General features: G+C 33.4%; 2 protein-coding genes across 4 annotated transcripts in view; one reads left to right on the plus strand and one right to left on the minus strand.

Annotated features, from left to right (window-relative positions):
* Window positions 1-23483, minus strand: part of 5-HT2B (5-hydroxytryptamine receptor 2B) — an 83275-nt gene extending 59792 nt beyond the window's left edge. For all 3 annotated transcript variants that reach the window (XM_085192750.1, XM_085192751.1, XM_085192749.1), the window contains exon 1: window positions 23315-23483. The gene's annotated coding sequence lies outside the window, so the exon portion shown is untranslated. The remainder of the gene's footprint in view (window positions 1-23314) is intronic.
* On the plus strand, window positions 11268-13020 carry LOC146534311 (uncharacterized). Its single transcript, XM_085193267.1, has 2 exons — window positions 11268-12408; window positions 12847-13020. Exons 1-2 carry the CDS (start codon window positions 11268-11270, stop codon window positions 13005-13007), a joined length of 1302 nt encoding a protein of 433 aa, XP_085049393.1. The 3' UTR covers window positions 13008-13020.
* Window positions 23484-26574: the final 3091 nt, after the last annotated feature.

Consider the following 26574-nt stretch of genomic DNA (forward strand, 5'->3'; position numbering starts at 1 on the left):
CGGGGTAATCGTCCAACTAAAAATACTTCGAATAAATACTTTATATAAATACAATTGAAGTTTCTAGGTGAATTTCTGGGGGAGGCCAGTGGGGGTGCAGAGCCATAAACGTGTGACTGTAAACACGATAGGTAGTGGGTTCGATTTCCACTCGAGGTAATGAAATTTTTGATATTTTCATTTGTTCCATCTGGTGTTGAGGTGAAGCACGGCGTTAACATCCGTCACTCATCACGCAACACGCAATTGCCTCCAGAGGCAAAAATGTGACTGTGGCGTTTACAATCACTGCTTAAAGAAGAATATGTTAAAATACGAAATCTATTTCAATTGAATCAAAAAGGCATTTTTATGTAAATACCACCCTAGTATTAGCATATTATATTTCATTTGACTTCGAAATGTATAGAATTCTGGTTTCGGCCATAAATCTTACTATTACTCCCGACCATTAAGGGAACGTTTCGCACATTTCTAAGAGACGTAAAATACTCGTAGCTCAAGAAACGTTGAACGACCTTAGCCTTTGCCCGATGGTCTATTCGTTAAATTGTAAAAGGTGCATTCGTCCGTCTGTACGTACATACTGGGTGGGCTATTAAGTTGACCAGTTTTTAAATATCATAGAAAAAATCTACAAATCTATGGAAAATGATTATTTTAATAAATTAAATATGTGGAAATTTTTGGTACACATACATATTATACACACTTCTTGACTGGGGACCTCAAATTCTTGAAAACTCGATGGAATAGCGGCCATCTCCTGGTGAATGTTGTTTTTGAGCTGGTTTATCGTCTTTGACTTACTGGCGTAAACGCGACTGTTGTGGTTTCTCCAGAGACTTACTGTTAGATTCTATCCGTCGCCTAACTAAAGATTTCAGTGACAGTTCTCTCTGTTTTTCTGACTTTGGATGCCCCAATGATTTATTGTTTATTGTCGAAACCCTACGTTCAAATTTTAAATTTTTTTTTGTAAATTATCATCATTTTTGTAAATAGTCACCTAAATCCGTTTAGTAGCATTTGCGTGAAAGTCCAACAAACATCTATCCTCACAAACTTGCACATTTATAATATTAGTACTATACTTATATGCTATACATAAATGTAGTACAAACGGCAAGATGTTAATATATAGATAGTTCCGTAGAGACGTTGCCACTCGACCGACGGCAATAACCGTTGATCTTAATTACTACACCTGTACGAGAGATCGATGTATGGAGATATATGACATATGTACGTATATTATGGAAATATTCAAGAAAGTTCAGTATGAATATTTGATAGTTTTTGAACGTATGGCTTAGTGGTTAGAGCGCTTGGACGGCTTCCAAGTAACGCAGGTTCGAATCTCGCTACGTTCAAAATTATTATACGTTTTCTATAAAAATATTTTTTCGAAGTATGGAAAAACACTTTAAACATGGTAAAAAGTTGAAAAAAAATATAATACAGGGTAAATAATTAAAGGTATGTAAAATAGTTAAATAGTAAAAAAAATTGAAAAGAATAAAACAATTTTATACCAAATAAAATATTTTTTCATATAAGAAAAACCAGTGGTAAAAATAAGTTTTATAGTAAAACGTATAATATTCCGGACCTTTTGGCACTAACGGTAAGTCATTACCGCACTTATATATGAAATGGATTGCCTAAGATTTCTACGCGGTAAAATGTTCGGCTGTTAAGACCAAATGGGCGTAGAACAAATTGGAAAATGGGCCTTTTCTCAGCAAAATATAAGAATAAATGTCCTAGATTTAGATAACTTAGATGTAGGTCCTGGCTTCGAGTCTAGATCGATTTTAAAATAATTAACTTTTCTATTAAATATATTTTTTTCTATTTTAGGAATTAAGAATACGTTACCTGAAATAGGTCTGTAATATTTTATTTTCCTGCTCTGAAATGTATATTTTTATATTCCTTTATAACTATTAAATTCAAATTTTACTTTTATTGATAGCTAGTTACATTTAAGTTCTTTAAAGCTCGAGATTTAACGAGGGTATTGTGCTGCAGCAGCTCAGTTTCTGGCTGTATACGTGATGGTTCAAATCCCATTAGGGAGAACGAACTACTTAAATTTTCCTGGATCTGATAACAAGACGAGGTGAAATTAGTAAACAAAAAATTATACTTCGCGTATAATTTTCTCGCTCGCTCTCGCGAGCGGATTCCAAGCATAAAACAAAAATATTAAATTGCAATCTAAATAAGAAAGTAAAAAGTGTAACAAAATATAAAATTCGTTTTAAATAACGCTCCGAGGAAAGATTGAATTTAAACAAAACGCCTTGGGGGAGCTTAAAACTTTTGTTTCTGCTAAAAACAGTTAAAATAGTCCATTAAAATTTAAAGCAACAGCTTCGCAGGTAAGCTCGCCTGGAATGTTCCTCAAAGTACGACTAAGCTTTTGATACGAGGCCCCAACGTAATTGCAAGGTGCATTGGCTAACCAAAGAATATAGAGGAGAATGGAATAATCAGTTTGTTATGAAAATTCTTCTTAAATTATATAGCTAATGTTGATTTATTTCATGCTCATGAACGAGGCATAGCGTGGCGTTTAGTTAAGTCGAATGATGATCAAGAAATGGAGCGTTCTAACACTAGATTCCCAGGTTCCCTCTGCATACCCTACGATATGTAGAATATAGTAAGTAGATATTTAAGCTATGTGATTAATGTCTATAGGAATTTGATATGGGAAAGTTTGCAGTATACAAAATGTAGTTTTAGTATTCCTTGCTATAATGGCAACGGAAATACAATATAACCTGTAAAACTATCATCTTGGTGGCAAAATTTTTCACGGCGTATTGAGTGACGGAACTCTACGGGCTTTTGCCTTATTGCCAGGGTGAAGAAAAAAAAATAATGAATTCTTCTGAGTAAGGATCGAACTCACAACCATCGCGATACAGTCACACCCTAGTGCCTCTACGCCACGACTGGCGTTTTTAAACAAAATTATTAAATTAACTTTCTTTTTTACAACCCACCACTCCTATGAAAGGCAAGATTTTAAAATCTGTAACGGATATCCCTAATGCAGTTATAATTAAACTCGTGCGGCACGCGAAGCGTTTTATTCTAGTAAAGCGGCTATTACGATTTTTTTGATAAAGTTGTTATATATTTTTTGTGTTGAACTCATGAGTGAAAAGTGATGACAAGTTAGTTTTTTTTTCAATAAAAATGTATGTAACGCGACGATTGTGATGATTATTATATACCAATATTTTTATTATTTACTTTGCTCTGGCATCACGATAAAAGCCTGGTGTTTACTGCCGCCACTCAACACGCAATGGCCAGAAAAATTTTGCGGAATTTAGGAAACGGAATGTCTTGACACTATGTTGCCTCTGCTGCTGTGTAAATATCTACATATTGTATTCTATATTTCTTCTGACTAACTCTCTGTGTTATACATATAATTTATATATTTATTTTAATTTTCTTTAGTAAAATTTAACTGGTAGGCAATTTTTAACTGAATAATTTTGTTTAACATACATTCTTCTACTGTCTCCTACTATCATTATTTCTTTTCTTACCGTACTACCTCCCGAGTGTCTTTTCCTCACAATGTGAAATTGAAAAAATGATATTCTCAATATTACAATGCTATTTAAATTACAAAACTGACTTAATTTTTTTTTTTAATGTAGAAAGATTTATGCAATGCTTTTAGAATGAGATTTTAAATAAATTGTATTAAGTTAAAAGGTAAACTACTCTTTTACAGTGTTATAGTCGTATAAAAGCTAAGAGGTTTTCTAATAATACTCTAAAAATGAAAGTTAAGCTTAGTAAATAGTTTACAGAGAGTTTAGCTGAAATCAAAATCAAATTAATATATTTTTTCTTTTTTTTATTAATGTGTTTTTATTAGTTTTACTTGTAACTAAATATATATATTTTTTGCCTTACGGTGCTCTCGCCGGGATATCTTAACACTAGGTTCCCTCTGCCTATTCTGTTCAGTAGCATGCTAGGCAGAGGAAACCTAGTGTTAAGATACTCCGTTCTCTATTGTCTACAGAATTTCCGCGTATTAGTGGCGGTACGAAACACTATGTTTAATTTTCTAGATCGTGAAAGAGAAAAACAATAAGATTAAGCGGGTTACAATAATAAGGAAAGGAAAATTAAATACATTTCCTCGAGTAGATGAATCCACAACCTTTTACAGTCAGGCGTTCCACTGCGTCACGAGGGCTTTACAATATTTATCATTATTTGTTTCATAAAATATTAATTTTATAATTTCCTTACTCTATAAATATACTATGGACGCTAGCTTATTTTGATACAATCTACGTAATGTTTATGACATTGACTCTATAGATTGATTATATTTGAAAGAGCCTTCATAAAAATTTAATAATAGCCTGTTAATGTCCTTCTGATCTAACAAAGGTTTATTGTTAAATATTCGAATATTTTATATAGTAGGTCTTTTATCCATTTCGATAAATACTTATACTGCAATACGGTAACGGTACTTTAAAAGTAGCAAACAGAGTTCTTAATACTAGGTTCCCTCTGCTTACCCTAGGAACCTGGTATTTAGACACTGCGTTCCCATTAATAGTCTTCCGTTCCCCACTTCTGCCCCAATTCTGAAGACATTCCCTGTTGAGTTGCGAAACTCAACACTACGCTTTGCCTCGCTACCAGAGCGAGGAAATACAAATATTTAGTACTTCATTTTCTCAAGTGAGAATCGAACCCATAACCTATCGCGTTTACAATCGTGTCACAATAGGCTTCATTAATAATAACAAATACTTACAATATATTAGACTTTGACGCCTCTCCATTTTCGTATATAACTTTAAAAACGTTACCCTCACACGCTCGGCAAACTCATTTTTCTACTAAAACCCTTTGAACGTGTTTGATTAACGGAACCCGTTATCCGTTATTATACCCGCATTATATTATGCCTAAAAGTTGTTTGAAAATGATTTAGAAGTCAATTTAACGAAGTTCCAAAGTCACGATAGCAATAAATCATTTATTATCTACCGTCTGTTACAAAAGTCGGTAGGTCGTTAGGGCGCAAGGGTTTGGCTGTAACGCAATGGTTGCGGGTTCGATTCCGATTGGAGAAGAAATTGTTATTTATTAATATTTTCATTTCTTCGCTGTGGCACTCGATAAATTCCGCGAAAAGTGGGGAACACATTAGATTCCCTCTGCCTATCCTGTTATATGCGGGAAAGGATTTAGAATCTTAATTAAGCCGTAGATCTTGATATTTTTTACTAATTTTAACGTAATCTCGAGATAAGCTGTCTTGACAGACGGACAGACGGTCAATTTATAAATTTATATAACTGAAAAAGAAAATGTTTTTCACTAGAAAACCAAACTAATAATATATTAATAAAATTTTCATTTCTATATTGCAATTAAAACACAATTACAGTATTACGATCTAACCACAAAGTTTAATTAGTAGTTTCCATATTTATATATAGAAATTAATCGACCATATTCCCTTTAAAATAATTATTTATAATTAAGTCAACAGTATGGGAATTATAACTTAAAAGTAAACATAAATAGACTTAAGGAGCAAAGCAGCAGACAACCTTGAATTTATTGATATAATTAAGGCTTAACACATACTAAAAAAATCATATTTTCGTTGACAACGTAATTATGTAATTTGTTGTGTTTTTAGAAGATTTATTATTTTTTTTATGCTGTATATTGCATATAGCATAGTAGGCAGAGAACCTAGAGATAAGACACTCCGTTCCTCACCTTCTGCGGAATTGGTGTGTTGGGTGGCGAAACTCAATGGGTTGCAATTGCCTTGGTACCAGCAAAGAAATGAAAATTTTAATAAATAATAATTATTTTTTCTAATGGGAATCGAACCTACGAACCTAGCCATTGCGTTACAGTCACTCACTTGAGATGAGAGATGGCGGGATTCGAACTCACGGCTCTTGGACATCATCCAAGGCAGTTTGACAGTTTCCAAATGAGGTTCCTGGGATATGTGAGTGGTCCAAGTGTAGAATGAAATTAACGCTCGTCTGCAATTTTACAGATCCTTTCACTATCAAATAAAATTTCAACTAGTTCTACTGCTACTGTCTTCGTAGTTCGTATTACAACATAATTCAAGACAGGCTGAAATATTTTAGCAAACAATCGAGCAATTTATAATCGTTCCCGTAAGAATTTCGCGAAATCGGGACAAGTTACAGCGTTCTATGCCGTGTATTCCTTACCTGCGTTGCCTGTCAGTCAACCACTAACGAAATAGTTTTATATAAATAAATAAATAAAACAGCTTGCTGGCGCACAAGCGTGTGACTGTAAACACGACATGGTGTATGGTTGTGAGTTCGATTCCCACTCGAGGAAATTGAATATTTTCATTCGCTCTGGTGTAGAGGCAAAATTGCAAGTTTCAATACTCAATTACCCAAACTTCCAGAATTCAGTGGAAAATTGGGAATTGAGTCTAATACTAGGTTCCCAGGTTCTCTCTGCCTACCCTGTTATTTGCGGGATACAGTGCAAAGTTAAAAAAAAATAAGAAAATAAAAATATATAAAAAAAAACTACTTTAGGCCCTAAAGGTCTATTAAGAAAATAACCGATGTTTGACCATAAAAACACAGTAGCAATCAATATTATGTCATTACACTGTCACTGACAATGCAACAGACGCCCTTGAAACGTATTCCTATTTATTATTCTTTTGACTAGAAAATTGTAAACGACATATGAAATAGAATTACAAATGAACCGTTTTAAACGGAGCCTGGTAGAGGATTAAAATTAAAACCTACATTTTCTTTTATTGTGTCATAAATAAAATATTAAATATATAAAATATTATGCTTGTTTGTAAGTCCATTAATATGATTCCTTTGATATGGATTCAAAGGGTACTAAATATACAATATACGCTTATCATTTTACAGGTTTAAATCAAGTTAGCTTATTTTTAGGGTTCTGTACACGAAACGGTAAAAATGGAAACCTTATAGGATCATTTTATTGTCCGTCTGTCAAGTTCGTTTATCTCGAGATTACGTTGAGGTATCAAGTTTAAATTAGTATAAAATATTAAGGTCTACGGTTCAATTAAGATTCTAAGGCAACGAAAGCCAAAAGATACGAGCATTTATATATTATTTTTCCTACATTTTAGGCTACCTGCATAGGGTACTTCCCGTGGACCTACTATTATGAAATTTAGCATAAACTGGGAAATTACAAAAAATATAAAGGGAAGAATAGCTAAAAGTAGCATTATAAATGCAACTTTCACAGATATAGTATTTCACAGACCATTACATAAATTTAAGTGTAGCAATTTTTATAAGTTGTAGGTACTTTTTGTTGACCTACAATTCTTAAAATGGTACGGAACCCTCAGTTGGTCCTACTCTCACTTGATCGGTGTTTTTTTATTTGCGCATATCTGCTGCTGAAAGCTACGCTTTGAAAGCTACTTTTACCACTTAAATTCGAGAAATTGCGAGTTGTACCGGGTGGGAAACGAATTGACAACTATCATGCTTACAGTCAGCTGTTATGTTATTACGCCACTTATTTTAGCTTTACGCGTTATCCTACATATTATTTTTTTTTGAAATGAAAATATTAAAGATTTTATTTCTCCTAGTAAGCATTGAACCCTCAATCGTCCAGTTCAGCCTCAAATCAGCTAGGTAAATATATAAGTCAGCTAGTAAATACATAAAAATAAATCATATAATAAAGATATTGTATTATATTATATGTCATAATAATATGTCTTCAGACGCCGCGACCGCATCTAATTTTCTTGATATGATTCAATAGGATTTCTTTCCAACATTTATGATTGAAAGAAATATTATTAGGTATAGATATTTCAATAACATTGTCGATGTTTTCAATAATATACAAATTTATATTTAAAAAATTGACAATTATTAGAAAAAATGGAAACTCTTTAGTTATTGAGTCTATGCGCGATGGTATTGGGTTCAATCCTCTATCAGGGGAATAAATTTACTCATTTTCATTTACTCGCTTTGCTAGATAACAAGTGGCGTTCAGTTTCGTCACTTAACACATAGTTTCTAAATTTCGAACAAAAATGAGAGAAAGAGTGTCATAACACTAGATTCCCACTACCTACCCTTCTATGAGGGAAAAAGGGTGAAGCTACTATGCAGATGTACCACGACAGCTTGTATTGATGTTAAAAATATTAATATTTTTTATTTCTACGCCTTTAATCATTTTATATGAAAAAATATGTCATATTAAACGTCATGTTCTTTATATTAGTTTCATGTAACAGCCTTGGGAAGTGAAGAAATAGCTAAACTATATCTTTATTTTATGAAAAAGGTCAGGTCTACAATACAAATATTACCTATTTATTTTTGCGCCACTCTACACCCAATATCTTGAAAAATTCGGCGGAAAGTGAAGAATGGTGTTTTAACACTAGGTGTCCCCTGCCTATCCTGCTGTATGCGGGATACTTTGAATGCTGATTTTTTTTTCATTTTTCTCAAGTGGGGAATCAAACCCACCAACCAACCAGTTTATGGAGGCATATTGTGCCCCTGCCCCACGACTGGCCTCTGGACACTGACATCTAAAATTATATAACAAGTAATAACTATAAAGCTCAATCCTACCCGCAATGAAATCGCTTTAAAGCTTTTCCATTCTGTTGGCTTTGTTATCAGGATTGATAGTCATTTATCAGAATCTATTATTTCCCGATTCGAAACGAACAGCAGTCGTCTTGATGTTATTCAGTATAAGTCAAAAGAAGAAAATCCTAGTGTTATGACACTTCATTTCTCATTTTCCGCTATATCCTGAAGACAATTATTCAATGCTGCGTTATGCCTACCACCAGACCAGAACGTAGAAATGAAATATTTAATATTTTCCATATTAAATATTTCATTTCCTCGAGTGGGAATCGAACCCACAACCTGACACGTTCATGATTATGATTTGATTAAGCCCTTATGCCCTACAGGACTGGCCTCTTAAAATATAATGAATTTCCCCGAACGTGAATCGAACCCATAGTCGTCATGTTAACAGTAACAAAATAATTATATAAATATTTAAACTCTGCTATAATTAGAATACCATCTATCCCTTTGGTCAATTAAGTCAAATTTGCTGAAGACCCTCGTCCTTAGGGCTAATTAACAAAGAGATTCAACTTATCATATCGGATTCTATTCAAATTAAATGCTGTTTAATGTTAATTATCATTATTTACCTATACTAATATTATAAAGCTAGGAGTTTGTTTGTTTGGACGTGTTTATCTCAGGAACTACTGGTTCGAAGTAAATGTTTTTACGTATAAAACGACGAAACCAAACGTATAAAAAAACGGATTCGAACCCGCGCCTCTTGAAAGTTGTCCAAGCCACTAAGCCGTACGTACCCATCCAGCCTCGTAGAAATTCTACACAACACTACTTGCACTCTTTTCGGAAAGTGAAGAACAGAGTGTCTTAACACTAGGTTCCCTCTGACACCTCTGCCTACCTGACTACTCTACTATATATATAAAATGTCTCAAAATATGGATTAATCTAAAGGGTTGCATCGTATCGTTGTGAATCCAGCTAAGGTATTTGGATCGAGCTCTAATGGCATTCATGATTGATGACTGGCATTGTACTATAATATATGCTGAACTGCTTGCTTGTAACGTGTACTTGTATGTACTTGTATGTTATATATTCCACGGGAGTCTCCTGATATAGTCAGTTTGGTAAATTATATTTTCTTATATACATAGATATTTGAAAACTAGGTTATTTTTTTAGTGTCACCCTTTATATCGCACACACCACGGAAGGCAGAGGGAACGAAGTGTTAGGATACTCCGTTCCCTATTTTCCGCCGTATTCTGTAGGCATTGTATGTTGAGTGGCGGAACTCTTTCAAAAACTTTTCATTTCCTCGAATGGGAATCAAACCCACAACGTCCTGGAAATCGAACCCATCACGAAATTCCTGAGGCCTGTCGTGGCGCAGGAGTAAAAAGTGTGACTATAAACGCGATAGGTTGTGGATTCGTTTCCCATTTATAGGAATAATTATATTTAAATTATTTTCATTTTCATATGCGGGAAAAAACGTAAACCTGCTTTTGGCAGTCTTTATTTCATATTTTTCTCCATTAAGTGTGGTGAATATAATTAAAATTAATTTCTTGAACATTTTAACATAATATAAAGAAGCGCCTGTTGAAAACAATTTTGTTATTTTCAGTTGCGGTGAACCGAGGGCTTGAAATTTCAGGTCTTTGTTTAAATTGTAGAAGTTTCATAACGCTAGACGCATAAGACGTTAATATTTTCTTGGAAATTTAGAAAATTTACAAAACATTTTTAAGTCAAAAGATAAATGAAGTATATGTTACCTTAAAGGGCTCTCTAGAGTTTGATTAAAAGCTTTAATATTTTTTTTGGTTTCACACCGTAACCCGCATATATCAGTGTAGGCAGAGGAACCTGGGAACCTAATGCTTTCCCTCCTATACATGGGATACAAAAAAATTAGATTCGAAGAAACCTATAAATTCGTTCCCATTCCAGAGAGTTTGGTCACTTAACATGCAATATATCATTGCTAATAAAAAATGGACTGTGTATCTCAACAATACGTGCGAATACCGTCAAACAAAAAAAAAATTACATACAGAAGATTATAAAGATTCAATAATCTATTTTTCATATAAATAAAAGGAAAAAAACCAAATACCACATACAAGTTTACTCAGGCAGAAAATGCAACAGCTGAGCATCCCGCCGAGGTTGATCCATTTCATATGTAATTTGCTAACTGGTAGAACGGTGTCTGTTAAACATCCCCTTCTTACTGTTCCTCCCAGACATGTCTGGAAAGGACTTCCTCAGGGCTCAGCTCTCAGTCCTCTGTTGTATAATATTTACACACATGACCTCGAATTGTCTGTTAATAATTTTTGTAATATCCTTCAGTATGCTGATGACATCGTCCTTTATCACAGCTCAAATTCTGTGGAGGACATAACTTATCGATTAAATACTGCTTTGCACTACCTTAACCAGTGGCTCTCTTCACATGGTCTGGCATTATCTGTAGCAAAGTGCCAGGCGGTGGTTTTTACCAAAAGGAGAGTTATACCAAACTTTGAAATTGTTTATAATAATCAACACATAAATTTTGCAGAAAATGTTAAATTTTTAGGCATGGTTTTTGATAAAAGACTGAAGGGAATTGCCCATGCTGAATATCTCACTAGAAAGTGTGAAAAAGGCATTAATGCTTTAAGAGCTGTATCTGGTGTGTGGTGGGGTGCACACCCTTATACTCAAAAACTACTGTACAATGCCATAATCCGTAGTCATATTGATTACGGATTGTTTGTTCTAGACCCCTTTAACAAAGTTGCTACTGAAAAACTTAATCGTATACAATACAAGTGTCTACGCATTATTTTAGGTGCAATGAAGTCTTCCCCCACCAATGCTCTGCAGGTGGAGTGTGTGGATCCTCCCCTTCCTATCCGCCGACAATTCCTGTCTGACCGATTTGTAGGCAAAATGTTACAGCTGTCTTCCCATCCCTTATTGCCTAAGCTATCTGAGCTAGCGGACCTCATCTCCCGCGGCAAACCGCTCCCATACTTGCTCAATAGCTTCCTTAAAATTACTTCCCTTCCTCATCCCTTGTCCAGTAGTCCATCTAATCCTTTATTTTGTACGCCTTATCGGGCTTTAGTACACCATCCTTCTGTTATCACTAATCTTGGCCTATCCAAGGGAGCTGTTGACACCAATGCAATGTTTCAATCCAAGGTAAATGAAAATTGGCCAAACCATGTCCTCATCTTTACAGATGCATCGAAGCTTTCAAAGGAAAGCTGTGTTGGTGCAGCTTGCTGGATACCAAAATTCAAAATTATATTACAATTTAAATGTCCTCCCGAATCATCTGTGTTTACAGGAGAGGCTGTTGCTTTGTTGGAAGCAATCCTGTTCACACTCTCCCACGATTTTAAACAGACTGTTATCTTTACTGACTCATTAAGCTGCATATTGGCTATAAAGGGAAATCCGTTTCATAGTAGATTGAGATCTTCCATAATTTTAAGGATTCGTGAAGAACTGTACTCATGTTATCTAAAGGGTTTAGATGTTACTTTGGCATGGATTCCAGGGCATTCTGGAATCAGTGGGAATGAATCTGCAGACTCTTGTGCTAAATTAGCCATCCAGTGTGGTACTTTAGATCACTTTTCTATTTCGGCTCAGGATCTGCTGTCTCTTGCACAAGCTCATTTGGATTTGTCATGGACTAAATTCTGGGAATTGTCAAAATCTCAGAAAGGTAAGTATTATGCCACTATTCAACCCAATATCCCAAGGCGACCTTGGTTTTTTTCTCAAAAAATTACTGAACGGAGGGTTTTATCAACTATTTGTCGTTTGCGCCTTGGGCATGCTTGTACGCCTGTGCACCTAGCCAAGATCAGGGTCAGGGACCACTCACTGTGTGAATGTGGGCTGGACGACGGTTCACCTTCCCACATACTTTTTTCCTGTCCTAAATTAATTCATCCCTTATATGATGTTCTTCCTTATAAAGTTCCCCGTCCTCTTAGTGTTCAATGTTTGTTAATGTTTGTGTTTAGTCCTCTATGTAAATTTTTATGTAAATATATTAGATATAATAATATTAAACTATAAATTAATATATTTGTAAAATAGTATTTACTACTAACTCATGTTCATGTATATATTTATTTTATGATTTTTTATTTTATAGGTGAAGGCAACACTTTAACTGGACTCTTTTTGACATGCATTCTCCTATCGTGTAATATAATCTCTTTTTTACCGTACAACCTCCTTTGTGTGTTCTCCATACAACGTGACATTGGCGAAGTGAATAGTGCTCAACTGGCACGCTCGAAGCGCCATAAATAAAGAACCGAACCGAACCAAGTTTACTTAACTGTACCGATGTTGCGTAATTTTTCTACATCTGTAAGTACTTAGCCGTAGCAAAACTCCCACATCCGTTGCCCCTAATTGATATGTTTCCGTCGATATATTGAAGTCGGTCTTACGTGAATTGAAATATGTTTATTTTGACACTGTTTTGACTGATTTATCACTTATTTTACTGTGAATTTCTCTTTAAAAATATGTCAAAAAACAAACATAATATAACAATAAACCAATAAAATTAATTAGCTTTACGCTGTATAGACAGAGGGAGGAACCTAACCTATTAAACCTGTTAAGACACTCTGTTCCTCATGGCACGCTTTGCCTCGACACCAATGCTTCTAAAATTCGATGGAAAGAAGGGAACGAAGTGTTTTATCACTAGGTACCGTCTGCCTATCCTGCTACATGCGTGATACAGCGTGAAACTGAAAAGAATATAAATAAATAAAGTTCATTTCACTTGTCGTTTAAATATGAACGAATAGTTTATCCACCGCGTACAATGTTTGGAGTCTATCAATTTTCTCTGTTTTTTTGGCTTCTGTCCATTTCCGCGAACGTTGTATTTCATCTTTTGACATGTCATATACTAGTTCGTTATTGGCACACCTAATAGTTATAAAAACGTTTATCGCCATCCTGTTTTCTTGTAAATTTATTTTTTTATAGATATTGTATTCGAATGCGATAAAATAAGTCTATAATTCTTCTTTCTATTAATTATTTAAATGTGGGTACACGCATGCCTTCAGAATATGGCAGAAATGGGAACGTAGTGTCGTAACACTGGGTTCCTATCTACTTACATCACCCTACTATGTGTGAGATACAGTGTTGAGCTAAAAAAATCTTTAAATCTACTTATTGGTAAACCTTAAATTTTATAAGTAAATCTTGCTAACAAAAAAAAACGCTTGTTTTTGTTATAATATCCCTAAATATATATTTTCCTTCTTTACATTCTTTATATTTACTCAATTTTTACATTAAAAATGGCCTTCGAAAGCTACACTCAGTTATACCTCGGATCAGTCACTATCACGTTCTCGATACAGCCCGAGTTTGTTTGCCAAGTTAAGAAACACACTGAAGTATGAGCTGAGACGTTATTTCGATTTTCTAAGTAAATTTATTTATTTATTTACATTATTTTAGCTTAACGCTGTATACCGCACATAGTAGGGAAGTCAGAGGGAACCTGGGAAGTGAGATTCTCCGCTCCCCATAAGAATATTTTCGTTTTCTACTTTCTGCCAAATTCTTGAGGCAGTGTGTAACGGGGCGGAACCCAACGCCGCTAATACATAGAAGGAAGAATTTATAGACTTCTGTTATCACATTCGAATACAAAACCCTAAATATGCGATCCGAAACTTGACGCCGTTTTCTCCGTTACTAAGTAGACAGAGGGAACTTGGGTACCTAGTGTTACGACACTATTCCCATCAAGATTCATATTTAGCAATACAATATATTATATAAAGATAAAAAAAATATTAAAGCTACATACCTACTCGTATATTAAAAATGTAATAATGCAGTCCACGAGCTTACGAGTAGGCTACTCAGTATAATCGGACGCTATATGCGGATTATCTTTGTATGCAGGCGATTTAATATTGCACACTTTGAACTGTTTCATTTTATTAAAATTATGCATTTTTAATAGTAAAGTAATATTATTTTTATATTTACGGTAGTCTCGCTGTTTTAATACGGATTTTTTTTAATAATTTAGTGATAAAACTGTACTGTTACTTTAATTAAGCATTAGCACAACTTTAAATTTATATTTTTAAACTTGATGCTGCATGTACAGGATGTATATAGCAGAATAAGTATAGGGAACAAGGGAACCTTAATATAATACACTTCTATTCCACACTATTCGGGTAGTGTTGAGACACTAATAGACAGGAATACTTTTTCCCCAATATCAATGCAATTTTTATCATACATTGTCCTATTACCGAGAAGATAGATTTATTAGAAAAGTAATTTATTCCTCCGAGTGGAAATCGAACCTACATTCGCTGTCTCAAAAGCTAAGTCTACTCTCTAGTCTCTCTCTCTAGTCTCTCTCTCTAGTCTCTCTCTCTAGTCTAGTCTACTATTTTTTTCAAACGAGAATAAAACAATAAATAAAAAATAATAATTAAATCTTATTTCGCTCAGTTCGAGATGAAAGTAAGTAACGCATCATTAAAACTGTTGTGATTCAACAGTTGAAATTGTCTATCAGTCGCTTCTCGAAATAAATTAAGCGAGATTCAATGCAATTGATTTTCATTGTTTTTCGTTGCTATTCTCCTTAATTGAAGTTGAACAAATGAGATATTTTAGTAAATGAAAAAACAATTTAAAAATATATAAATAGTAACCTATATAATACATTTTAGACATTTTTTTAATAGATTTTTTCTCTGCATCCCGCATAAAGCAGGGTAAGTAAATGAGTGCTAAATTTGCGTGCTAAGTGGCAGAATTCACGCTGACACTTTATCTTGTTACAAATATTATATTTCAATCGGAAACATCCTAAAAGTGGAATAGTGTTTTTAGTATGCATGACATCTATTTAATAGAAGCTAGTGACTATGAAATTGCAAATAATCAATATTAATTTTAACCCAAAATGGCCGCCGCCACAAAATGGCGGATACATATTTTTGAGCAACCCACCTAATATCGATATCAGATTAAAGGGCTTGATTTGAAAAATACAATACACTACGAATAATATCTAGAAAGTTTTTTTTAAAAAAAAGGTTTTTTAATTAATGTTTATGCATACTAGATTGACGCGTGAAATACGGGTTACCATCGCAACCAACATATATAAATTGCCCAACTCGAGCTTCAAATCTAGAACCTCATAATCTACAACCACTCTTCCCAGCAATTGAACAATTGGAATAAATGATTAAGCAAAACAATACGAATCTAGGCATTCCTTTTGTCTTTCAAACGTCCCTTCCATTGCGAACTGGTCCGACCAGTGGTTTCTATTTTAAACTTGTCCCCGGCAGCTTTAAATTCGATTGGATTCAATTGTCTATGTAAAAGGCGAGCTTTTAAAGTATATTTTTTTAGTATTTGGTATTTTTGGAAGAAATTTAGTTAGGCTGATTATACTTTTGAAGCTAATTTAAATTATAAATAGTAAATTTAGTCAAAATTTTAATATGTGAGTTCCTAAAGAAAGGTTTTAAATACAGTGCTCTATTTGAGAACTCTATTTCAGATAATATGAATATACCAGAATTTAGATCAAATTTTCTTCTAATTATTATTTTCTCTATGTGTAAATCCTTTAAGCGATTATAAATTCTATGTATCTTATATTAGAGACAGTTCAGACAGAGAGTCTCAAAAATTGGGTCCAAGGTTGAGAACGGAGTGTCATAACACTAGATTACTTTCACCTGTTATAAACAGGAGACACACAGCGTGAACTAAAAAAAAATAATATTCAAATATTAAAAATTATGTTGAATTACACAAGACAACAAATGTATGACAAATAATATAGTTTTTCATGTTTCTAAATATATTTATATACTTGGCAAATGTGAGGTACACCTGTTGGTAAGCTTTAGTTTTTTCGGCAATTTATTTTTTGCTGAACTGCTATTTTTAATCTATTTTTATCTATTTTTTAAACTCAAGAATTCCCTTCAATGAGAATCGAATATACTACCATCGCGGTACTCTAACACATTTGTAATCAACGTTAGTCATGGTGGCGTCAACTCTAACAATGAAGTTCCGGTTCCTGCTAAATGGGTCTCGGAAGTCTGTCACATTCACTATATAAATACCTAAAACCAGCTTAGTTGGGAGTAATTATCTGTCGTTTATCGTACGATCAAACTTTGGGTAAACCATTGTTTACTTTAAATTTAAAATGTAATATCATGTAAATAATTAATATTTTTTTAGCTTCACGCAGTATCCCACGCTCATGGGAACCTAATGGTCAGTAAGATCACGCTTTGCCTCGTCACCAGAGCGAGAAAATGAAAATATTAAGGATTTCATTTCGGCGACAATCGAACCCACATCCTGTTGCGCTTACAGTTTAACATTTGTGCCTCTGTGCAAAATGAGAAAAAAAGTTAGCGTTGGTGGCGCGACCTCGGGTCGGTATCGTACCAGAGGGACATATTTCTCGTAAGTAAATGGAAGATTTTATTGTTTTTTTTTTGTAATAAAAAGTGATTTTCAATAATTTTTATAAGTTTCATAGCAATTTTAATATGGGTCGCTAAACCCGCGCTTCTTAACGCGATGAAGAATAAATATTGTTAGCGTACTCGTGTAAAAGAGGGTAGATGTATGTAAAAAAACTGTAAAATTCAGTGAAATTGTAGCTCGTGTGTAGTGTTGTTATTGGGTGATACGTATCACAAAGAGATATCTTTCCGAATACGTTAGAAACATATAGACGGTATGTATTTTTATCATATTTTTTTTAAAACGCTCACCGCTTCCAATTTCTAACAATATATATAATTTATATATAATTATTTCCCTGAGTATGATTCGAACTAGCAACCAACTCAACCTCAATGAGTTAAACTATAATTTAAAGTTTCTAGAACTTATTCCTTACATCATATCGATTTAATAAAAGATTTAATATCAATACAATGTCAAGGTAACGGTGCTAATAATACGATATTAATAAGTATAATAGAAATAAATAGGTATTTCTGTATGTGAAAAATAACAGCTGTCTTATACTGTGAAGTTAATATAGAAGTGTATGCTTTTAAATATTCTATAGTTTTTTTTAGAGCTTAATTGAATAAAGAAATTGCTTAACAGGGCTCAACGCCGCGTTTCACATTTAACCAGAACAGAAAATGGAAACAAAAGTTTAAATATTAATTCAGTATTTATTAAAAATGGAAAACTGAACTCCTTACATAAAATAATTTATTAAGATGATATTTTTGTCAAGATACTTATTTTCTTGTTTTTCAGCTCAATTTTCGTAACTTTGCTTTGTTACAAAAATAATTCGTTCCCCCAAGCAGCATTCGAAAGTACAACTATCAATTGCAATAAAACGTTTATTTGCATCCTATTCTCTTGCAACAAAAACAGAATAGATAATACCCTAGAGACGTAAAAGCATTTGCTACAAAGGTCACGCCGCGCCGCTGTCGAGAAGATTGTATTGTCCGATCCCGTTATACAGGGTGAACGACGGCGTTCAATTTTACTACTCTTCTTAAATTTGTTTTTCTAAATAAATCAGAGATAGCTTGCAAATACTTTTACGTAATATCTGTTTTATTTTATGTAAATCTTTGATCGAAGTTCCAGTAGGCCATTCGTAGCGTAAGGGCAGAAACACGAGAAGTTGTAGATGCGATTCTCCGCTCGAGGAAATTAAATAATTAATATTTTCATTTTCTTGCTCTGGTATCGAGACAGAGCACGGCGTTGTATTCTGCCACTCAACACACAGTGACTCCAAAATTCGGTGGGAAGTATGACTATTAATAATGGGTGTATACTAGTAGCAATGGGAACGGAGTGTATTGACACTAGGCTTCCAGGTTCCTTTTGCCTGCCCTGCTACGTGCGTGATAAAGCGTGAAACTCCAAAATCAATATCATGGGATGGATATCACCTGTCATTATGATGGTGTATTTAATGTTGGGGATTCAATGTTCACTCGACAGAATTAATTATTTTCATGCTCTAGTAAGACAAAACGCGGAGTTGTTATCTACCATTTTCAACACGCAATGTCTCGAAAATAGGAAACGGAATGTCTTATCCCTAAGCTCTATCGGTCTACCGTGGTATACGGAAAAAACAGGAAGCTGCTCTTTTATTAAAAAAGTCTTGAAAACTTTTTTATAAAACTTTATATTACTTTTAAACTAGATGACCTTAAAAATGTTGTAAAAAAAAAATTTTAAGAGACAATTGTCGAGTTTTGCTTCCGGCTTTTTTTGCAGAAGTGCCACTCGACTCATTGTTGACTTCCCATCGAATTGATGATACTGACCTTTCTATGTTCATTGGCGATTTATATATATTTTTTAAAGCTACGAGTATAATTAATTAAAGCTTATTTTAATTTTAAAATAATAATCCTAATAACTAATATTATAAATGTGAAAGCTTGTGAGGATTGATGTTAGTTCCAAATAAAAAAAATTAATCAACATCCCGCGCCCAGTAGGGTAGGCCGAGGGAACATAGTGTTAAAACATTCCATTCCTCAATTTCCGCCGAATTTTTCGAGGCATTGCGTGTTGAACGGTGGAACTCAAAGATGGGCCTTTGCCTTGGTGCCACAGCGAAGAAATGAAAATATTAAGAAATAATAATTGATCCCCTAGAGTGGGAATCGAATCCACAACCATCGCGTTTACAGTCCAATGACGGCTTCATCGATCAAAATCAAGACAAATATTATTATAAAATGTTATAAAAGCTATAAAATACTTATATTTTTAAACTTTTACTATAAAATAAAAATGTACTATTATTTTATGTAGGATATTTTTATTAGTACTTAGTACTCACTCTGTGATAAAACTAAGTATTAAATTAATTTCATCCCTCTTAAAGCTTAAAAGGCCCCGTCATATAAATAGCTGGTTGGACTCGCTTTATAATTAATTCTAACAATACCTTATGCTTGTTTCGCTACATATTTTCTAAAATATACTAAAATTTAACAGTACTAATTTAACAGACTGTAATATTTCCCTTTCTTCGTTCTGGTGTCGAGGTAGAAGTGCGGCGTTGAGTTCCGCCACTCAACAAGCAATGCCTTCCGAATTCGGCGGAATGTGGGGAACTGAAGGTGAAGGCTGATTTAATTGATTTTTTAAGACTGTAATTGATTCGTATCTGCATTATATGGGGGCAGTCGCAGATTCGAATTAATATGTAAAATAATTGTATTAAAATATAGAAACAAAAATTGGTTTGGACTTGGACTTGGACCTCATTACTCCAAGTAGAAATCGAACCCATAATCGTCGTTTTTACATTCAGAAACTGTGCCGCTGTGCTACGACGGTTTATAAAATTACACAATAACAATAATGCAATGAAATCGAAATTGGTATTCAATTGTATTATAATCCCCAATACAATTAAACGCACGAGTAATTAACTCGTACCCATTAAAAGATATGCACTAAAGTAAATTAATATTTATGAAATAATTTTTGTTAAAATCATCTTCACGCTGTATCCCGCACACAGCAGGGTAGGCTGGCGAGGGAACCTGGTGTTGAAACACTCCATTCCTTCTTCTGAACTTTGATTCACATATAATGGGGGAAGAAGATAAAGAGAACCTATTTTGACAATATATAAGCTTTGGTAGAGCTTGGACGAAAAATATACTATACATTTTTTGTCAAATATCATAATTATAGGTTTACAGAAAGTACCATACAGGTTTTGATTATGAGGAGAATAAAGTTGACCAATTAAAGTTTGCGGGTGTACTCTTTTTGTATGAAATAAATTATAAATATTAGGTTGTAATATTTTTTCTATGAAATATCTAGAAATTTTCACTTTTCAGATTTTTATCAGAATTTTCATTGTAAGTTCTCACTTACCTTAGTAGATAGATACCGGAGGTACTATTCGTGTTATAATTACGTCAATTTATTTGAATTTGTACCTACTCATATCGTTTGATTGCGTTGCCAAAATATTTATATGATTATTTAAGATAAATAGTCGGACTATTCTTAAAATAGTAATTCTTATAAATAACCTTAGCCTCACCGAAGTTGATCCACAAGCTAAATACATAGATTTAAATTATTTATTCGTCTACTCTTAAACAAACATAATCAAGTATCGAAATGGCAATTTAATTGTAAAGATAAATTAAATAAGCTCGTGCATTTATCTGTACATATAATAAAAAAAAAACTTCTTCACTTTTCACCCACAATGGGAGTGTTCTAACACTTAAAAATCTCTGCCTATACCGCTATTTTACTTGAAAACACAGCAGAAACATTGCATATATTTAGACTTACCCAAAGTACGTCATTCTAGAGGCTAATTAATATCTGTTCTTAGTATTAATATTACACGTATTATATTTCATGAGTAGGTTTTGCAATGTGTAGAATGTTAGCGGGCACGGTGTGTCTTAGGATTAGGTTCCCAGGTTCCCTCTGCCTACCCTGCTATAATATAACACATTTATCATTAATGGCCGTTATGGGAATTCAAGCAAAATCTAAATATAGGTATATATTATACAATATGATCTAAAATATATATATTTTACTCATTCAATAAAGTGGACGTGGACGTCTAAAAGCATATAAAAGCGTCAACCTTGGCCAAATTGGCCAAACTTTTCGTAACATTGGGCCGAATGCTTAAGATCAAAAGCAGGAGCAGTCAGTACAAAGTTCTTTTATTTTCACTCTGATCGAAATCTAATTACCCATCTATTGGTTCTGGGGGTACGAACATTTCTCCCTTAATGTAGGCTTTTATTTGATTTCGGGAGAGTTGGTAAATTCATTTACTATTTGCATATTGTTTGTTTTATAAAGGTTACTCGCGAACTTTAAAGAGATGCAGGACATATCTTTATCAATCAGGATAAGCAGAGAAAACGTAGAGTTTAAACACTCCGTTCTCAAGGCACCTTAGTCTAGTAGCCGCGCCTAGTTTTTAAAGATTCACTCTGTATTTTGTTCACTACAGGGTAGGCAAAGGGTGTTAAGATGTGCTGTTACTACTTAGACACTTCCGTTCCCCATTTGTCCATCTGAATGGAAATTCAAGCCACAACCGTTATATTTGCAGTAAGACTCTGTAACGGTGCTATTATTTTATAATTAACAGCCTTTTTTTAGTTAACAATATTTTTACTGAAAACTTATCTTTAAATATATATTTTTTAATATTTCACACAAAAAATCTTTTTCTTTACTCTTCATAAATAAACTGATTCCATTTGAAATAATTCATTAATAAACATGTATCATTTCTATGAAATCATTTAAATGTTGTCATAATAATTAAATGTTCTTCTAGCTAGTTTAAATGTCAGCCGCCTTATTACGCGAAGGAAAATGATTAATTGACTTCCGCATGACATTTCTAACGTAATTTTGTTATGAAAGTGCTTTTTTTTTAAAATGACGCATCTTCTCCATGAAGCAGGGTAATTTAGCGTTAAGACACACCGTTTTCGAAATTTCCGGGGGGGAACGGAGTGTTTTAACACTAGGTTCCCGCTGGTTTTAGTACCATTCAAGCTTTCTTTTAATTATCTAATTCCATTTTTCTAGTCTAAATACACATACAACTAGAAGAGTTGTCTCTAACCTATTGCCACAAAACTGTAACTGCTAGATAGTAGTTAAAGTTTAAAATTATTATAGCACAACTAAAAAAAGTTATTAATTTTAGAAAAGAGCTCATTTTTTTCGCAAGTTCACGATTTATTCCGGTTCACGATAAAAGTAGAGAATTTTGCTTTAAAATCCTCCTTCTCTCTTCTCTCTTCACCTGATTCTCAAGAATTCAAAGCCGCAATTTTTCTGCCTTAGTGAGAAACATTGATTTCCGCGTGGCGGAGAAAACTTGTAATACTCATTGGTAATGAGGTTTGAAAATTGAACATACAGCTATCGCGCGTACCGTCCAAATAATAATTTATAATATATTTTAAGAGGAAAAAAAGTTAAATCACAAACGTCTGTCCAAATAAGTAAATTTAAAAAAAACTAAAATAAATCAGCATCGTAAGCTTTCCGTGTAGTACTCATTAATCACGATAAGCTATAGTTATTAGTGGATTTCTAGGATTTTTTTATTATCTATTATACAATAATACATACTTTATAAAATATTCTAATTATATTTAATTCGGATTCAAAATTTGACATAGAAAAAGGTTTTTATTAATAAGAATGATATTTTCTTTTTTAATGTAACGCAATTAACGAAAAAATAAATATATATTTTATAGAAAAATATTATTTTATTTTTTTCAAGGAGGTGTTAAAAATTTCAAGCAACTTGCGTAAACAAATTAAACCAATAAACTGAACTTTGAAAAAAAAGTTTCCTTCAGAGTTTTCTTATTTTAGCTTCAAAACTATCCTAATATACGTTTTATAAATAAAGAATTTTCGCATACTAAAACAATAATTATATTCAAATGTTATAAAAAAAGTATATTTTACACTTTTACCAACTTAATAATCAAAAAAGAAAATTATCAAAAATTATTATTTAAAAGCAATCCTACCTTACAATGAAAATTCCAACAATGATCACTTTTCACTACAAACTGTTAGTTAGTTCAATGTCAACGATTGTTTTTTTTTTATAAAAAAACCCGTTATTTTTTAACTGAAACGTATAAAACGGAATATTTAAATCAACTTTCTCCCAACGTATACGTCCGTTCGCTACGACGGTGGCGACCGAATGAAAACGCGCACCTGTTGTACTGTGCTTTGGAACGGGAAAGCCTTTGCACAAGATATTTTAAAGCCTTATTAGAACTAAAATAGATTTGAAAAATGTAATTGGTATAATAATTTCTTTATTAATATGTGAATTAGTCATATTTTTACAAGGTTTTATACCTAACCTAGCGTTAAGACACTCCGTTCCCCATTTTCCGCCGACTTCTAAAGGGCATTGTGTATTGAGTGAAAACTTTAAATATTTAATTTCCTCTAGTAGGAAACCGACCTAGAACGTAAAAAAAATGATATTTCAATATTTATTAGTTTATTTTTAACAAAGAAACTAGAATAAAATTTTTATTTTTCTAAGCAACTGTTTATGTCACTAAAGAACACTTCACTTATAATAAAATATTTATAATCATATGCCAATAACTGAAGTCTGAACATCTCTTCTAGTAGCTTAGACAAGAATTATTATACTTTATATAACGCTTTCCTCCATATTTACATACAATATCAGAATGGAATTGCTAGCGATATATATCATACATAATATATGTATTTATGCTTTTTTATACATCTTTCATATATATGGTGTTTTTTTAATTTCACACTGTACCCCTCATGTAGTAAGGTAGGGTAGAAGGAACCTGATCTTAAGACACTCCATTCTCCAATTTCCACCGAATGCTTGTGGCATTGCGTGTTGGGAGGTGGAACTCAACACCAAGCTTGCGTTGTTAACAGAGCGAGGACATAAAAATATTAAATATCGTGGTTTAGTGGAAATGGAACCCCCAACCATCACGTTTTCGACGCACTTGTACCCCCACGACGTAGTACCCAATAGGGTTAAATCTACGTTTGTCATATTTGTCATGTAAGCGTATAAGAAGATTAATAAAACAATTTTGACTGGACATAGCTGAAATGTCACTAAAATCCCTTAGTGGATTCAAGTATGACGAGGGTGTTACTTTTTCAGATTTTTCTTTCAAAATGTGACAGGGTACATTAGGAGATAAAATAAATGGATAAAGAAGGAATATATATAACTAGCGACCCCCTTGCGGCTTCGCCCGCTTTTACTACTGGAATATTCATATAATGTAGGTTTGCAAAGCACTTAAGATAATGTGAAAATTAATTAAACCCTAATGCAACCCGCATTTTCGTTGTTTCAATAAGGATTTTCCAATTGTTTTACACAGCAAGGATTTTTAAGTAGGTACCGTAATTTTATATCTGTGATACTAATCTTTTCAAGTACTTATTAAAATATATTTAAATTACTATTTTTAGATAGTTAAATGACATTAAATAATACATTCAACTCGAATTATCCAATACGTGCAAACGCATCTAAATCTTCGTTGCTATAAAGGCAGGCGGGTTTTTTTTTTCGAGCTTGTGGTTAATGCTGAAGAGGGTATTCTGTCCCTGATGAAAAGCAAGCACTACGTGGCTGCCTGTGACGAAAATTAAATAGAATGCATCGGCCGGGAATTGAACCCGGGCTGCCCGCGTGGCAGGCGAGCATTGTACCACTGAACCACCGATGCGTGTAAGGCAGGCGGGCGCGGCGGACTCGCTTGTATAAGCATAACGTCGCGAGGCGCGTTTCGCAGCAAGGATTTTTTGATATTGTAACAACTTCTAAAGTACTTATTAAAATGAAAAACAGTAAATGACAGTTTTGATCTACATTAAATGGCCAACGTAACTAATATACTTATTTATATGCTGAGAGTAAGGGATAAGTGAAACTTGAGTAACATACAGCTGATGTGTGAACGGCGTGATGTGTCAATAATTAAATGCGTTTTTCTCTAAAACTATTCGCAATTTCGAAATAGTTTAAAAAGCAAATTTTATCTTCGTTTAACGTAGAAATTTAATAAAGTATTTTAAAGGATAAGGATTAATACCATTATGGAAAAATATCCCTCACAATAAAAAATATATTGAAATTACTATTTTTAGACAGAAATATGATCACTACACGTTATTCTTAAAAGATATGAATATGCCATCGCGGACTTTTTTGTAGATCTTATTAAGAGGAACAATACTCCAGTACATTTTTTTCATGTAGTATTTACCATTAAAGCAGCGCATGCGCCAAAGTGTCTCAGCGGGTAGGACTTTATACACATTTATCGTATTTATGTTAATTTACAAAAGAATGTACAAATAATAAACTATATATAAACCTTCCCTGAAAAATACTCGACCTAATGGTGAAAACCACATGAAAATCCGTTGGGTGGTTTAGAAGAAGAAGAGTTAGAAAGTTCAGACAGACACAAAAAGCGACTTTGTTTTATAAGATATAGGATGACTATTTTTAGATAGTTAAGTGACTATTTTTAAACGGAAGAAATTATAAACAAAAACCTACCTACCAATAACTACTACAAAAAATATGAAACCAAATATATCGCGCTGAAATAATACATTCAACTCCAATTATCCAATACGTGCAAACGCATCTAAATCTTCGTTGCTATGCCTCCATAGCGGGCGGGTTTTCTTTTCGAGCTTGTGGTTAATGCTGAAGAGGGTATTCTGTCCCTGACGAAAAGCAAGCACTACGTGGCTGCCTGTGAGGAAAATTAAATAGAATGCATTGGCCGGCAATCGAACCCGGGCCGCCCGCGTGCATGCGAGCATTCTACCACTGAACCACCGATGACTGTTTTGATATTGTAACAACTTCTAAAGTACTTATTAAAATAAAAAAAAACAGCAAAAGACAGTTTTGATCTACATTAAATGGCCAACGTAACTAATATACTTATTTATATGCTGAGAGTAAGGGATAAGTGAAACTTGAGTAACATACAGCTGATGTGTCAACGGCGGGATGTGTCAACAATTAAATGCGTTTTTCTCTAATACTATTCGCAATTTCGAAATAGTGTAAAAAGCAAATTTTATCTTCGTTTAACGTAGAAAATTAATAAAGTATTTTAAAGGATAAGGATTAATACCATTATGGAAAAATATCCCTCACAATAAAAAATATATTGAAATTACTATTTTTAGACAGAAATATGATCACTACACGTTATTCTTAAAAGATAAAAAT

The sequence above is a fragment of the Heliconius melpomene genome, chromosome 11 (genome assembly GCF_056956725.1).
Source record: "Heliconius melpomene rosina isolate 202511_hmr_F chromosome 11, ASM5695672v1, whole genome shotgun sequence".
In the NCBI taxonomy this organism is placed as follows: Eukaryota; Metazoa; Arthropoda; class Insecta; order Lepidoptera; family Nymphalidae; genus Heliconius; species Heliconius melpomene.

Coding starts and splice junctions, on each gene's coding strand:
- LOC146534311 (XM_085193267.1), top strand. CDS start 11,268: ATGGTTTTTGATAAAAGACTGAAGGGAATTGCCCATGCTGAATATCTC. Junction 12,409..12,846: donor ATTGTCAAAATCTCAGAAAG/GTAAGTATTATG, acceptor TTTATTTTATAG/GTGAAGGCAACACTTTAACT.